This window comes from Phacochoerus africanus, chromosome 2 (genome assembly GCF_016906955.1).
Source record: "Phacochoerus africanus isolate WHEZ1 chromosome 2, ROS_Pafr_v1, whole genome shotgun sequence".
NCBI classification, from domain to species: Eukaryota; Metazoa; Chordata; class Mammalia; order Artiodactyla; family Suidae; genus Phacochoerus; species Phacochoerus africanus.
This window is the reverse complement of record NC_062545.1, coordinates 241168588-241184001: the sequence shown is the minus strand read 5'-3', so window position 1 is coordinate 241184001 and position 15414 is coordinate 241168588. Positions and strand designations below refer to the sequence as shown.

General features: G+C 46.2%; 1 protein-coding gene across 1 annotated transcript in view; it reads right to left on the bottom strand.

Annotated features, from left to right (window-relative positions):
* Nucleotides 1–6652: 6652 nt before the first annotated feature.
* The window catches only part of LOC125120154 (stimulated by retinoic acid gene 6 protein-like), a 49471-nt gene continuing 40709 nt past the window's right edge, over nucleotides 6653–15414 (bottom strand). The window contains exons 11-18 of the mRNA XM_047767980.1: nucleotides 14009–14084; nucleotides 12240–12321; nucleotides 11889–11937; nucleotides 11342–11459; nucleotides 10114–10233; nucleotides 8771–8934; nucleotides 7882–8028; nucleotides 6653–7171 (exon numbers count right to left, since the gene is read on the bottom strand). Coding sequence (XP_047623936.1) covers nucleotides 7023–7171; nucleotides 7882–8028; nucleotides 8771–8934; nucleotides 10114–10233; nucleotides 11342–11459; nucleotides 11889–11937; nucleotides 12240–12321; nucleotides 14009–14084 — 905 coding nt within the window. The 3' untranslated portion in view covers nucleotides 6653–7022. The remainder of the gene's footprint in view (nucleotides 7172–7881; nucleotides 8029–8770; nucleotides 8935–10113; nucleotides 10234–11341; nucleotides 11460–11888; nucleotides 11938–12239; nucleotides 12322–14008; nucleotides 14085–15414) is intronic.

Below are 15414 nucleotides of genomic sequence, written 5' to 3'. Positions count from 1 at the left end.
GGCTTTCTGATGGACTCTGGCTTTCTGCCCCCTAGGGGAATCAGATCACTTATTGAGAGAGTTTGATAACAGAAGCGGGAGACATTGAAATGGCAGATGGGAGAAGGTGGCTGCTCTCAAGGACAACTTTCTGGAGGGAAGGCTATTTACACCTATTTCTGAAAACAGGTAGGGCCTGGATGGAACTGGAGGGAAGGAGGGTTCCCATGGGTGCAAAGACCCAGGACTGGACCTCTGCCTCTCTACTTACCCCTGCAAGGCTTCTACAGCATCCTTTGCCCAACCTGTTTGCATTCTGTCCTTCCCTCTGGCCTCAGGAATACAAACTAATGAGAGAAATCCTGCTTCTCCAGGTGGCTGAAAGCCATTACAACCTCAAGCATAAGGAACAATTTAGGGCATGGTTCCAGGACACGAAGCAGCTCAGTGAGAATGAGAGGTGAGGCCAGGAAGGAGCTGGAGTGAGAGCAAGTACAAACTCTGCCTTCACAGCCAAATCTTCCTGGGGGGTCAGCTCCAAAGAGTCTGTGGCCACAGTTTCCTGGGTGACCCAGACCTTGTTACATGGTGACCTGCGGTGCACCTGAACTCCAGCTGCTGGGAGGCAGTGGGAGGGACACCTGAGGGGTGGCTCCTGGTAGGCTCACAGGTGCCACTCTGTTCTGCCAGCTGGAGCCCATGTCCTAGAGAGCCAGCAGAATATTAGAGGCCAAGAAGAACTGGCCATTGTCAAGCCCAGGGGTGAGTGAGTGTCCAGCCTGGCAGCAGCTGAATCCTAAGGACAAAGCATGGTCTTGGGAAGTCAGATCCTAGATTTATTACTGCCCATGCCTGGGTGATTCACCTCAGCTTTCTGGGACTCAGTTTCCTTCTCTGTGAAATGGTGATGCTAAATGATCTCCCACAAGATGGGGACAAATGAGGTACTGTTGACTGGTGGAGCACTCAGCACAGGGTCTGGAGCACAGAGTGCAGTGGGGGTGGGGCAGGGAGGCTGGGTCATGACATTGGGGGAGACTTTCAAGGTGATCTCTCTCCTCTATGCAGCCACCAGGCCCCCAACACAGAGCCCAGGGCCTATGGCAGGTCATACTCCTGAGACGAGCTCAAGTGCAACCTCTTCCTCAGCAATGCGGACACAGCAGGGCACTTGGGGTGCACTGAGCCAGCTCCTCCTGCCCTGAGGTGAAGGATAACATTGTGAGTCTTTTCCTGGGGGTCTCCTGAAAGTCAGGAGAAGAGGGAGTGACTCTACCCCCTACCCCTTCTCCCTGACAGTTCTTCCCTAGCATCTAGTTACCTACTGGAGAGGGCAGTATTTATTTGTTGTAAATAGTAAATGCTAGAGTTCCCGTCGTGGCGCAGTGGAAATGAATCCAACTAGGAACCATGAGGCTGTGGGTTCGATCCCTGGCCTCGCTCAGTGGGTTAGGATCCAGCATTGCCATGAGCTGTGGTGTATGTAGGTCGCAGACATGACTTGGATCTGGCATTGCTGTGGCTCTGGCGTAGGCTGGCAGCTATAGCTTTGATTAGACCCCTGGCCTGGGAACCTCCATATGCCACGGGTGCAGCCCTAAAAAGACAAATTAATTAATTAATTAATTAAAAAATAGTAAATGCTAGATTTGAATATTATTGTATTTTTTTTTAACAGCCTGAGAGACGGTTTGGTTCCTTCACTTCCCATGCTAATTTCAATGGGATACAGACTCCTACATTCTTCCTTGAACTAAGAACTCTTTCAGGATCATCGGCTTTCTGCATGTGGGAGGAGATAGGCCAGTGCCCCTCTCTGGCTACTGAAGGAGACCCTCAAGTCCCCCTTCCTCAGAAGACATGGTCATTTCAGTGTCATTAACCTGGGCCAGGAGCAGAGACAGGCCCTCAGAACTCTTGGTATTTGGAGGTTGAAGGTACTTCCCCAGGCATAGCCATAACCATTGAAATGTAGGTGTCTTTTAAAATACCACTTGCCAGGACCATTTCCTGCCCCAGGACAGCGGCTCCTTTTTTCCCTTTTTTTTTTTTTTTTTTTTTTTTTTTTTTTAAGGCCGCACCTGCAGCTTGTGGAAGTTCCCAGGCTAGGGGTCAAACCAGAGCCGCAGCTGATGGCCTACACCACAGCCACAGTGATGTGAGATCCGAGCTGCATCTATGACCTACACCACAGCTCATGGCAACATTGGACCCTTAACCTACCAAGTGAGGCCAGGGATTGAACATGTATCCTCATGGGTATTAAGTCAGGTTCATTACTGCTGCGCCACGACAGGAATTCCAGTGGCTGCTTTTTTAGAGCTCTTAAGGAAGAGAACCTATTTTCTGCTTCTCTTGTTGAGATTTCTTTTGGCCAAATATTAGGAACTTATAGTTTTCTAGTTCAATCTCTAGAATTACAGCAGCACTAAGTGGCAAGAAAATGTAAAGAGATCAAATGGCACAGGTAGAAAGGACAAGGCCAGAGGAAGATGGACTTTCCGTATGCAGTCTCCCTCTAGGGCCTAGATTTGAATCTCTTAGGATACTTATACATAATTTCCAAATTCCTTTTACTGCTTGTTTTGTATCCAGGGGAAGGATCTTGGCACTCAAAAGCTTTTGCATAGGAAAGAAAACCATTTTTAAAAAATGAAAAGACAACTCACAGAATGGGAGAAAAATCTTTGCAAAATGATGCAACCAACAAAGGCTTAATCTCCAAAATATACAAACAATTCACACAATGCAACAACAACAACAAAAAAAAAAAACAACCCAATCGAAAAATGGGAAGAAGACCTAAATAGACATTTCTCCAAAGAAGACATACAGATGGCCAGCAGGCACATGAAAAAATGCTCAACATCACTAATTATTAGAGAAATGCGAAACAAAACTATAATGAGGTACCACCTCACAGCAGTTAGAGTGGCCATCATTAACAAGTGAACAGACAGCAAATGCTGGAGAGGAAGTGGAAGAAAGGGAACATTCCTTCACTATTGGTGGGAATGTAAGTTGGTACAACAACCACTGTGGAAAACAATATGGAGGCATCTCCGAAAACTAAATATAGAACCACTTAGAGTTCCCATCATGGCTCAGTGGAAATGAATCCGACTAGTATCCATGAGGATGCAGGTTTGATCCCTGGGTTAAGGAGCGTTGCCATGAACTGTGGTACACAGGTTGCAGATGTGGCTCAGATCCTTAACCCACTGCACCACAGAACTCCATAACTTGTCAATTTTGATAATCTTTTCACAGAAACCACTTTGGTTTGGTTCACTTTCACTATTGTTTTCCTATTCTTTGTTGTTGTTGTTGTTCTTTATTTCTGATCTCAATTTCTCTGGGAAACCTCAATTTTTCCTCTTAATGGTTTCAGCTGAGTGACTGAAGCCCACTCACATTCTCAAAGGTAATATCCTCTAAAGTCAATTGATTGTTGGATGTGTTTGTTTAAGTAACTAGGAACTATAACCTAGTCATATTGTCTTACAGGACTATCACAAGTTATAAGAATTCTTTATATATTCCGAATATTAGACCCTTATCAGGTCACTACTCTTTTTGCTAGCTTCAGGTTTAGTTTACTCTTCCTTTTCTAGTCTTCTAGGCGTAAAATTGGGCTATTGTTTTGTGCCGGGAGCCAAAAAAATGCAGGGACTCGAGGAAGGGACCTTTCCTGACAGCAAAAAAAAAAAACCCAAAGGCAGGTTCCTAACCAAAGAAGGGAGCTCACCTGAACGGTACAAACCAAAGGTGGGCTTCTGGTCAGGATAAAAACCTGCCCATGTGGTACAAAACCGAGGGCAGGCCTCAGATTACACGGCTCTCTTGTTGATGTTGATGGGGAAGAATTGGGGCTTTCCCAGGAAAACAATTTCCATGTTTGTGCTGGAGAACATGGATTGTTTCCTGGATGACCTAGTCTTTCCTGTTGTTTTACTTGTTTTTCCTCAGTCTTTCCTGTTATTTGCTTATTATTATTTTCCATTCTTATTCTGTGGTGATTTGTGATTTAAGAAAATTACAACAATAATATAAAAATTTTATCCTGATGGACTTTCCCCTATTCAAATCCAATTTAATTAAAAACATAGTGTTTATTTACTAACTGGTTATACTGTAAGCTTTAGAAGTTGGAATGTACTACCAACTTAGATATGGTTAGACTTATATTATTCATGGTCAAAGAAACCTAGCTATGAGAGTTGTCCTTGATTTTAGAAACTTTTAAGTGATAGCTATCTGAAGTTGATTTTCTCATGCTGTCCTCCTGCCAAGATGCTTTGAAGATAAGCACTAATCTAAAAACAAGATTTGTGAATGCCAAATCCTTATGTCTGTAGCCTTTCAGGAAACATAATCTGGGAGTTAACTTTTAGAACTTGACCTTCAGGTGTACTTTTAACATTGTGATGTAATTGAAAACTGTCTTATAAAACAATCATCTATGCCAATAAAATTTGAGCAGTTCAGTGCCCTGAAAGAAGGGACAAAGACACTGTCTCCATTTGCAATCGCCAATGCCGTCCCTCTCCTTTCAGGGTGTGCACTCCCTGGCAGCTGGAGCTGGACTCTGGCAGTTTTGGGATCTTTCTTCTTTATAATGTAGACATTTACAACTACAAATTTCACTGTGAACACTGTTTTTTCTGCATGTTAGTTTTGGTATGTTGTATATTCATTTTCATCAAATTCAAGGTATTTTCTAGTATCCTTTATTTTTAACTTTCACCCACTGGGTATTTAATGGCATATGGTTTAATTTCCACGTTTGTGATTTTCCTCCAGTTTTCCTCCTGTTAATGATACCTAGTTTCATTCCATTGTGATCAGGAATGGTATTTTTCATTATTTCAATTTCTTAAAATTAACTAAGACTGGTTTTGGGACCTAACATATGGTCTATCCTGGAGAATGTTCTATATACACTTGAGAAGAGTATGTCTTCTGCCAGTGTTGGGTAGAGGGTTAGGTCTAATTGGTTTTTGGAGTTGTTCAAGTTCTCTATTTCCCTGTTGATGTCCCTCTGGTTGTAATATCCATTGTTGAAAGAGGAGTATTGAAATTTCCACTATTATTACAGAACTGTGTATTTCTCCCTTCAATTCTGTCAGGTTTTGTGTCATATGTTTTGGGGGCTCTGTTGTTAGATATGTATATGTTATAACTGTTATATCTTCTTGATGAATTATACCTTTTATCATTATATAAAGTCCTCAAGGATGAGAAAGACCTGATTCCCTCCATTCAAGAGCTCACAAGCCAATCCAGGGAAGAGACTGGGAGACAAATGAAGCAAGATCTGGGAGAGGCCTGTGCCACATGCTGTAGGCAGGACCTTGTCTCCTTAGGTGTCCTGTGTCCCTGGAATGGTTACTACACATAGCAGGTACTTGGTCAGCACTGAGAAGCACCACTTCTGATTTAGGGAAGCAGTTGTGATAGTGGCAGAGTTGGGACCAAAACTCAGTGCTCCTGACCTTCAGTTTAATGGCCACCTGGCTATGATGCTAGGAGTGATTCCAGTATTGAATTCATGGCTGAAAGACTCATTCATCATGGCCTCATTATTTTACTTATTCCAAGATCCTACTATATTGCAGCAGGTACTTGGTGAGGAAAACTGAGAAGGCCTCTTTCTTTGTGGAGCTGAAAGTATAGAGAGAGGTAGGCAGACATTAATCAGATCACCACAAAGTGTAACATTACAAACAATAATGACTGACCTTTATTGAGAGTTTAGGATATGACAGGCACTGGCTTAAGAGTGTGTGTATTAATTCATTTTAGCCCCAAAATAATTTTTGGTGTTTTGGGTATTACTCCCTTTTTATATGTGAGGAAAAGAAAGCACAGAAAGGTGAGATAATTTAGCTGATATCACACAGCTAGAAAGCAGTGGAAGCCCAGTTTTCTTAGTTTCAAAAAGCAGAATGACAAAGCTTAGTTGCTGAGATTAACTTAAGAGAGAGAAGTCTGGCAAACACATCTATCAACAGGACTGGGTTTATAGTAGGTGCTCAATAATGATTACTGAATTTCAGTGGCTCTGGGACTTGTGAGGTGGATGGGGACTTCCCTCATCCAGTTGGTGAGTCCTCCAAGCACTGCCACAGGCTTTGTGAGGGACAGGTCCCAGGTTACCAGAGACCTTATGCTTGGGCGTGAAGAATTTGGGTAAGTCCTGGGCCTTCCACACGAAGAGAAATGTCCTGGCTCCCCAGTGTCTGGGCCTCCTTGGATGGCCAGACTAGCACCCAACGCCATGCACTGCATACACCAGAGGCCTTACCCTCCTCAAACCCACCTGGGACTCTCCAACTCCCACACCTTTGCTCTCGCTGTTCCCCACCTTAAATGCCTGCCCATCCTGTCTCTGCCTCAGATAGCTTTCTCAGGGGATCCCCACTTTGTCAGAGAGAATCTGTACATCTTATTTGTGACGAAGGCCAGGTCAGTTCTGATCCATTCCCCATCCTAGTGGCCATGGGAATGAGAGCTCAGTGTGTTCCTGCTCACCCATCAGATTGGAGGCTGGGATCATGGATTTCCTTCTCTCCCATCACCATATGGCCTGGAGAGGAGGAAACAACGAGGACGTTGTTGGATTAAGACCATACTTTCCCCCAGATAATAACTGTGTCAAATAAACTCACCCGATATAAACATTTTTCCACCTTTTTCGGTGACACAAAGTTCTGTCTTGTGGTCACACTAAATGTTCCTCAACTTGGAACCCCCCAAGGCTGCCTCCTAACCATGTATAGTGTAAATCATCATTAGGCAAAGTTTGTTCAATAGAAATTCTCTTTAGTTCTTCATCTTTTTACCAAGGGAATGAATTAGACCTGAGATGAAACTTCATTGTTCGGCCCAAGTACCATTCCAAGAGTGGCTGTTCTGTGTGCCATCTGCCTGGACAGTGGCTGTGCATCCCGTTACACTGCAGGGGACAGCTGCTGGGTGGTCTGGGTCTTCCCAGGGGCAGTCATCCTGAAATGGCCTTGTCATAATGTTGCAGGTCAGTGTCAGCTTTCCGAGCATGTCAACAGAATCTGAGTAAACTCCTGGGAGCTGTGACCTGGCCTGGATTTTCTGAGTTTGATCAGTCCAGGGTTGTTGATCAGGGTCTGCAGCAGGAGCCACCTTGTCCTGGACCTCACTGAGATGCGGGGACCTAGGACAGAATCAGAGCAGGTAGACTGGCGGTGGGGGCAGCTTGTCTCTATCCTTCTCAGAGGCTGTAGGGAAAGCTGCCTGGAAGGTGTGAGGAGCTGGATGGGGACCCCTGGGGACATGAGGAGCTGGGGGGATGTGAGTTTGTCCCAGCTCATGTGAGAACCAGGTATCTCAAGTGCTGAGAAGAGCAACATGGTCCAGATTGATGCTGATGAGACATCCTCAACTGAGGGGCTTCCCAGCAGGAGGCGGAGCAGAGTAGCAGGGGTGAGAGGGGTGGAGTAGACAGTTTAGAGCCTTGAGGGGGCTGGACTTGGTGGCTGTGGAGCTTGTGATAAATAACGAGGCAGATTAAGCAAAAACTGCACACCAACTTGGAGGGCATCTGGCCTGCAGCCCAGTCTGCCCTCCTAGGCGGAGTCCCAAACAAATGGATGAATGAAGGACCCATCTCACAGAACTGGAGCTCATTTCCAGAAACAAGGGAGGAACTCAGTTAGCAGGACAAGGACATAGGGAGTCCCGCAGCCAGGCTGACTTGGGGCTAAGCCTCCTGATCTCCTGGGTAGAAGGGATCCCAGGGCATGGAGAGTGGAGGAAGGAGGGCAGGGAAGGAGGACCCTGGGACAACTCAGGGATCCCAGGAAAGCCTTAGGGTACTTGTTCCCTGGTGTTCAACCCTAGTGTAGGTTCAAACAGGAGACTTACCTGCTGACGGATTTAGGTACCAGTATTTGATGGCCTGCTGTTGCCTCCTCTCCCTGTGGCTTGTGATCAAGATGTGACAGAAGCTGACAAGCACAGGGTTGGCATGATAATGGTCCACATAGAGCATGCCGATCCATGCACTGAACCCTAAAAGCCAGAAGGCAAGTCAGACCATGCGGTAGGTCCCAGGCTGTCCCTGTTTGTGCTTTTTATGATTTAACTGCATCATCACTTTGTTCTCAAATGATGCCCGTGTCTTTGCTGCGAATCTAGAAAATAAGGCATAAAAAACTGGAAGAGTTCTTAGAGATCACACCCTAATCTGTTCATTTGGGGGATTTTTATGGGGAATTTGAAGCTCATAGGAGCTAGAAGCCCCTGTTGCTTATACAGAGAAGCCATTAGCCATTTAATTAATGAATGAATGAATGAGCAGAGATGGGCCAGAAATAGAACAAAAACCATTTTTGTTCCACAGAAATGGCTTTGATTTTGGAGCATTTCAACAGAACAGATCATTTTCCTACTTAAGCAAGCTTCCAACTAACAGCACCAGTAATCCTGAGATGTGTTTCTTCTCGAAGTTTTCAGAGCCACTCATTCATAAATTACCTTCTAAGTGTTCAGATAGAATTCTACTACCTCTTACTGCCCTTCATTATACCTCAAAGGTCTGTCAAAATGCAGGTATTTAATAGCCTGAATTCTCTTCTGACCACTGGGCTGAATGTTTTTTGGTTTTTTTCTACTCAGTTTTCAGGCAGCTTCCATGGGAAGGTAAGATCTAAGCACATGCGAAGAGTATGAACTCCAGGCCTTTGGTTCTGGACTTCTAGGAATCTTCTGCCAAAGTGCAAGACCAGCGCTCCCCAGATGCATGGCCACGTACCCAGGTCTGCTCCCTCATAGCCACTCTGCAGGATGGTCCTGTCGATGCGGGCAATCAGCCACGTGCCCAGGATGCAGCTGATGAGAAGCCGGGAGAGGCAGGCGCCCAGGCCCAGCAGCACGTTATAGAAGAACAGAAAGTAGTTGAAGTTGTGGAACGCTCTCCTGCAAACGGAAGCAGGTGGAGGGGCAGCACCTTTCAGCAGGAGAAGGTGGTTAGGCAAGTGGGCCCCCCAACCATCTCCTAGCTCTTCAGACCTCACGCTGTTAGCAGGAGCGGACTGTCCCCTCTTCACAGCTGGCACGGGGACTGACCAGAAACAGTATAGAGGGTTCCGAGCTCAGGGCAGGCTAAATGTGAAGGGGGACTCTACACCTCAAGAGGCTATAGCTGGATTTGTGCTTATAGCAGAGGTCATGGCTCTTGCACTGCCTCCTGCAAGAGTAACCTGCCCCCAGCTAGGGCTGCTCCAAGTCCTCCAGGTGAAATTTTTCAAATGACGTGGTCTCCTGTTGCCTATGGGATGAAGCCCAAACATTGCATATGAGTTTCTGGGCCCTCTCTGGGGGGGCCTTTCTGGCATTGTCACTTTGTACCCACTCCCCATCCCTCACCATCTAGGACCACTGCATAGCTGCCATATTGGATTGGCACTCTTCTCACAACACGTCCTGTCCTTTCGTGGCTTCCTGCCCACTCCTCTGCAGTGGGGACTGTGGCCATGTCCTCTCCTCATCTCTGCCTGCAGGAATCCTGCCATCCTACAGACCTCAGCTCAAATGTCCCACCTGAAGCTGAAAGAACACCTCTGATTCTGCTTCACCTTCACCTCTCCTTCTTTGGTACTGATGTTTCCCTGGCGATGCTTTCACACGCTCGGGACTTCACTGTCCCTATATGTCTGTGTCTGTCAGCTCCAGTGATCCATGAGCTGATCACAGCCAGATGATATGGGGTACCTCTTTTTCCTCAGTGCTTGTGCAGTTTCCTCCATGAGTGAATGAACAAACTAGAAAGAATTACCATGATCCAGGCACTGCTGTTCTAAGTTCATATTTTAATACATTTCATCCTCTCTAAGGTATGCACAATTATTTGTAAAATGAGGGAGTGGAGGTTCATAGATTTTTAGTAAGGTCACACAAGGTCATGGAGCTCATAAGGGGCGGAGCCAGAACTGGTTGGAGCCACAGGCAGTTTTGGCTCCAGAGCCCAGTCCTGCCCCTGCCCCTCACCCTCTCAGAGTGCAGAGTCTGCCCAAGAACGTGCCAAGAGTGAACAGGAAGGAACGAGATGGCTAAGGGCAAAGCCCTACAATGCCCCACTCCTTTCTCTGCCCTCACCTGTTGTTGAGCGCCAATGGCTTCTGCTTGTCAGCTGGTCCCATCTTTGGTTGTAGGAAGAAGCTGGCAGCGATCCATACCTGCATGACCATGAGACCCAGGACGATGGATATGGTGAGGCTGAAACACAGGGCGAGACCATCCTGAGGTGGCCTTGTCCACTCTTCCCAAGCCCTTCTCGAATGCCCAATGATAGAGAGGAGAGAGATGCTGCCTGCCTGCCTGACCAACAGTAGTATGAGCGCTGCCCTTTAGGCCTAACGGCAGTCTCATGCCCACTGTGCAGATGAGAAAACTGAGGCTCACAGAGGGAAGATGACTTTTTCAAAGCTCAATCATCAGGTTTTCCGGCTCTAGATCAGAACTCTGGGATTGAATTGTGTCCTTTTGTGGAGGGGTGGCAGCGAGGCTGAGTAGTTTAACAGCATAGGAATCAAAGTCAGTAATGGGGTTTTTAGAAGAGCTTGTAAGGGCCAAGGGAGCCTGGACAGGGCAGGCTCTGCCCCAGACAGGAGGCTGTAAGTGAGTCTGGAACCAAGATGCTCAGAGCAGAGAGGTCTCCAGAGGGTACCACACCTTGTATTTATGTCCCCCCAAGTGGCAGTGTTGGGTAGTGGTTAAATGAAGTTTTGGTTTCAGGCTGCCCAGCTCCCAATCCTGCCTCTTTCCCTGTTGGACAAATTGCTCAGCCTCTCTGTGCCTCTGTTCCCTCATCTGAAAAAAGGGAGCTAATATAAGTCCAGCCTCAAAGGGTTCTTAAGAGGAAGGATGCAGAGTAAATTCTCAATAATGTCAGCCTTCACTTTTGCCTTCCACATGGGGAAACTGAGGCTCAGAGAGGCAACTTATAAGTCACAGAGCTGATCTAAAACCTAAGCTCAGATCCCCTCCCTTCTGCTATACTGGCCTCTCACTTCACCCCTCTGAACCTCAGTCTTCCCAGCTATGAAGTGAACACATGTGTATCTTACACACACACACACACACACACACACACACACACACAACTGTGAGGACCCTGATGAACAGTGAAAGTGGGAACATTTTGTAAATTGTAAGGTTCCTATCACAACGATTTGCTCTTTTGGTCCATCCCTAGACCAGAGCTGAGAGCATAAATCCAGGGGTGGTGACAGCCCAGTAGGGAAGGGGCATCTCAAATAGCAATTGTGAGGGCCCAGCAGCTCCCAGGCCCTGGGCAGTGACAGGAAGCCCACTCAGCACTTACGTGCCGATGCCCAGTCCTCGGAGCATCGCCATGGCCTGATTGTGGATGACAGGCAGCACCAGGCTGTACATGATCACCACGCCACACAGGCTCTGCATCACGTGGATGATGAGGTAACCTGCGGGTCCAGGGAGCCAGTGGTCGCACGTGTCCCTCCCTGCAACACCCCCTCAAGCCTCCTCCCGCCAAAGGTCCTGATGCTCTAGCTTATGCTGTTTCTTCTGCCTGGCATGACTGCTGACTTATGCTCACCCTGCCAGGTGCAGTTCAGAAGCCAACTCCACTAGAACACCTTCGTGCCCTGCCGTGGGTGTGGATGGTCACTCATTCCTCGGTCACCACCGCCCTTAGCATATAGGCCCTGCGGGCACAGGGCAAGTGGAGACAACGACCTACACAAGGAGTGCTTCTCACTCCTTCCTGGGGGTCCCTAGAGGAAGAACTAGGGCTGCTTTTGCCCCACCTCTCTCCTCCCTACCCTCAGCCAGGGCTCTGCAGGTGCTCAGGGAACGTGTGTTGAACAGATGGGTCACGTGACAGCACTTACCCCACAGAATATAGGCGATCTGCCAGCCAGAGTACCTTGCGATGGCCACCTGAGATTTAAAAAGAAAAAAAAGATCTGAGAAAGGAGAAATCTTGATTACTTCTAACACGTGTCCAGCACCCCTAACTCATGTGAGGGTGACCCACCACCCCACTAAGGCAGGTATTACGATGGTCCTCATTTTTATAGATGAGGAAACCAAGGTCCGGATGGGGACACCCAGCAGCAGAAACGGAACTGAGGACTCTGGACCCCAGCCCAGGGCTCTTCCTCCCCCAGCACGCTGCCCCTGTCCTGCTGCAGGACAGCAGATCGTGGCCTCCGAGCAGAGAGGGGCCTCTGTAGACTTACCACACTCTCTGATGAGGAAGGACTGTGGAACTTCAGAGGGAGAAATTGTTTATCTCCTGCCCACAACCTCTTCATATGCTTTCTAGAGAAAAAGTGGGAGATTAGGAATATTCATGACCAGGGATCCTTATCCACTTAAAGCTCAACAGACATCCACAGAAAGGCCTGTGTGGAGAGAGATGGTGGGCAGCTCAGCCCCCTATATTGACCACAGCTCAGAGGATGGCTCCAATTAGCCTGAAACATCTTTTCTAGCAGTTTTTTTTTTTTAATTTTAGATACAACTGACATATAATGTGATATTATTTCAGGTGTACAATAATTTGATATCTGTCTATACTGTGAAATGATCACAATAAGTCATGTTAATATCTTTCAGCTCACACAGTTACCAAAGTTGTTTCCTGTGATGGGAACTTTTAATCTACTTTCTTAGTAAATTTCAAATATGCAATAAAGATTTTTGTTTTGTTTTGTTTTTGCCACCCTGCAGAATATGGAGATCCCAGGCCAGGGATCAGATCCAAGCCACAGTTGCAATCTACACCGCAGCTGCAGCAACACCAGATCCTTTAACCCACTGTGATGGGCTGAGGATCGAACCCACATCCTGGCACTACAGAGATGCCACCGATCCCATTGTACCACAGCAGGAACTCCAGATATACAATAAAGTATTTTTAAACTATAGCCTCCATGCTGTACATCCCCACGACTTGTTTATTTTATAATTGCAAGTTTATACCTTTTGATGCCCTTCACCTATTTCACCCACCCACCCTGCCTCTGGCTGCCACCAATCTGTTCTCTGTATCTATGAGTTTGGTTCTTATTTTATTTTGTTTAGATCCCACATATGAGTGAAATCATTCGATACATGTCTTTCTCCATCTGACTTATTTCACTTAGCATAATGCCCTCCAAGTCACCCATGCTATCAAGAGAGTCTTAGATGCCATCTGCAAGAGACCCACCCCTGAGGGGCAGCCAGACTGGGAGACTGTAAAGGCAGCACGCTCTGGAGGGGTGGGACTTGGCCTTGGGCTTCCTGTGAGTAAGTGGGTAACTGAATTAGACACTGAGACAGACAGAAAAGCAGAGAGAGAGACAGAAACAGACAGAGAGAGAGGCAGAGAGAGATACAGAGACAGAGACAAAGGCAGAGAGAAAAGGGAGCCAGAGATACCTAAAATTCAACATCTGCCTGCACGCACATGCTGGCTACATACTGAAGGTCATCCCCTCCCCCTGCACTGCTGTTCTTGGGAGTGATGCACCTGGTTTCTTTGACCCAATCTCTTGAGAGGTCCCCTTGAGGCAGATTCACCTGCTGGGAGCCCAGTGCGATTAGTCCTGGAGAATAGGGCAGGCCTGACACCCAGTAGAGACACCAAAGTGTACAAGAAATGACAAGGTTAGAAGGGACCAGAAAACATGATCAGCTGCTAATAGCTTGGCTAAAGTTACTTTGTTAAGTCTCGCCTTCTCCGCAGTGATCACGGAGATGAAAGTACCCTCTAGGGTTGTGCTAAAAACCAAAAGAAGATTCTAACCATGATGTCAAGCTTACAGTGGAAGCTCAGATCTGTGTGGTTGTTTGTTTGTGTGTGTGTTTGTTTTTACTACCAATAGATGTGGCTGTCCCTGGACCTTGTATATACTGCTGTTCCCGATCTGGACATTGCTGGCACTGCTTGGGAATTCCGAGAGAAGTCTGTCAGCTGCTTTCCTGGCTGAAGACACACAAATGACTCCCAGAACCCTCTTACCTGTAGCAAGCCAAGATGTGGAACAGATAGCTCACACACGTGAGGGAGGCAGGCAAAATGGTCACCAACCAGACTCCTGAAATGGAAAAGGTGATATGAGGGGCCTCAGAAGATGAACCAGAAACTATTTGTAAAATGCAGAAACTCACAACAGAGAGGTCTGGGCAAAATATATTGTACTTCCTTTAACACACCTCTTGTGTAAATAAAGTTCTGCTTATATTTCTGTTTCATTTTAGCTATACACTCGATATATTTTATTTCCTGCATGTTTGTAATTTTCTCCTTTGGTATTAATATTTTCAATTTACAGTGAGTAACAGAAAAAGGAAATTACGGGAGTTTCCATCATGGCTCAGTGGTTAACGAATCCGACTAGGAACCATGAGGTTGCAGGTTCAATCCCTGGCCTTGCTCAGTGGGTTAAGGATCTGGCATTGCGGTGAACTGGGGTGTAGGTCGCAGACGCTGCCCAGATCCTGCGTTGCTGTGGCTCTGGTGTAGGCCAGCAGCTACAGCTCTGATTAGATCCCTAGCCTGGGAACCTCCATATGCTGAGGGTGAGGCCCTAAAAATGGCAAAAAACAAAAACAAAAAATGAAAAAGAAAATCTAGCGTGTACACATTGTAGGTAGCCTCTATCCTTGTAAAACACCATTAATGCTTGAATGTCTAACCTTCACTGTTTGGGAGTGGTTACCCACCTCTGATAACCATGTGCAGAGGTAACCAGAATCAGAGGTCTTGACTATTCATTCATCCACCTTACAGCATGTTTTTAATATTTCATGTCAAGAATGTATAGATAGATAGAGAGAGAGAGAGAGAGAGCTGGGTCACTTTGTTGTACAGCAGAAACTGACAGAACATTGTAAATAAACTATAATTACATTTTTAAATATATATATTTCATGTCTAATTTCCTTTTAGAATGATTCTGTGTGCTTGTGACAAAGGGATGGACAAAGAGGGAAGGATGTAAAAGCTTCTGTACAAGCTGATTCTCACAGGTGCAGAAAAAGCATCTGAAAGAATCCAACACCTTTTTAATAATTAAAAATACTCTATAAGCTAGAAATAGAAGGGAAACTTTCTCAATCAGATAAAAGGCATCTACAAAACACCCCACAGCTAACATCATACTTAACTGACAAAAAACTGACTACTTTCCCCCTAAGTTTAAGAATAAGAAAATCAATCCCTGCTCTGGCCAATTCTATCCAGTATTGTTTTGGAGGGTCTAGCCAGGGTAATTAGGCAAGAAAATGCATCCAGTTTGCAAAGGGAGAGATAAAACTATCTCAATTCACCAATGACATGTTATTGCATACAGAAAATCCTAGGGAATAAATAAACAAAAGTAAAACTAATTAATAAATGAGTTCAGCAAGGTTGCAAGACGTAAG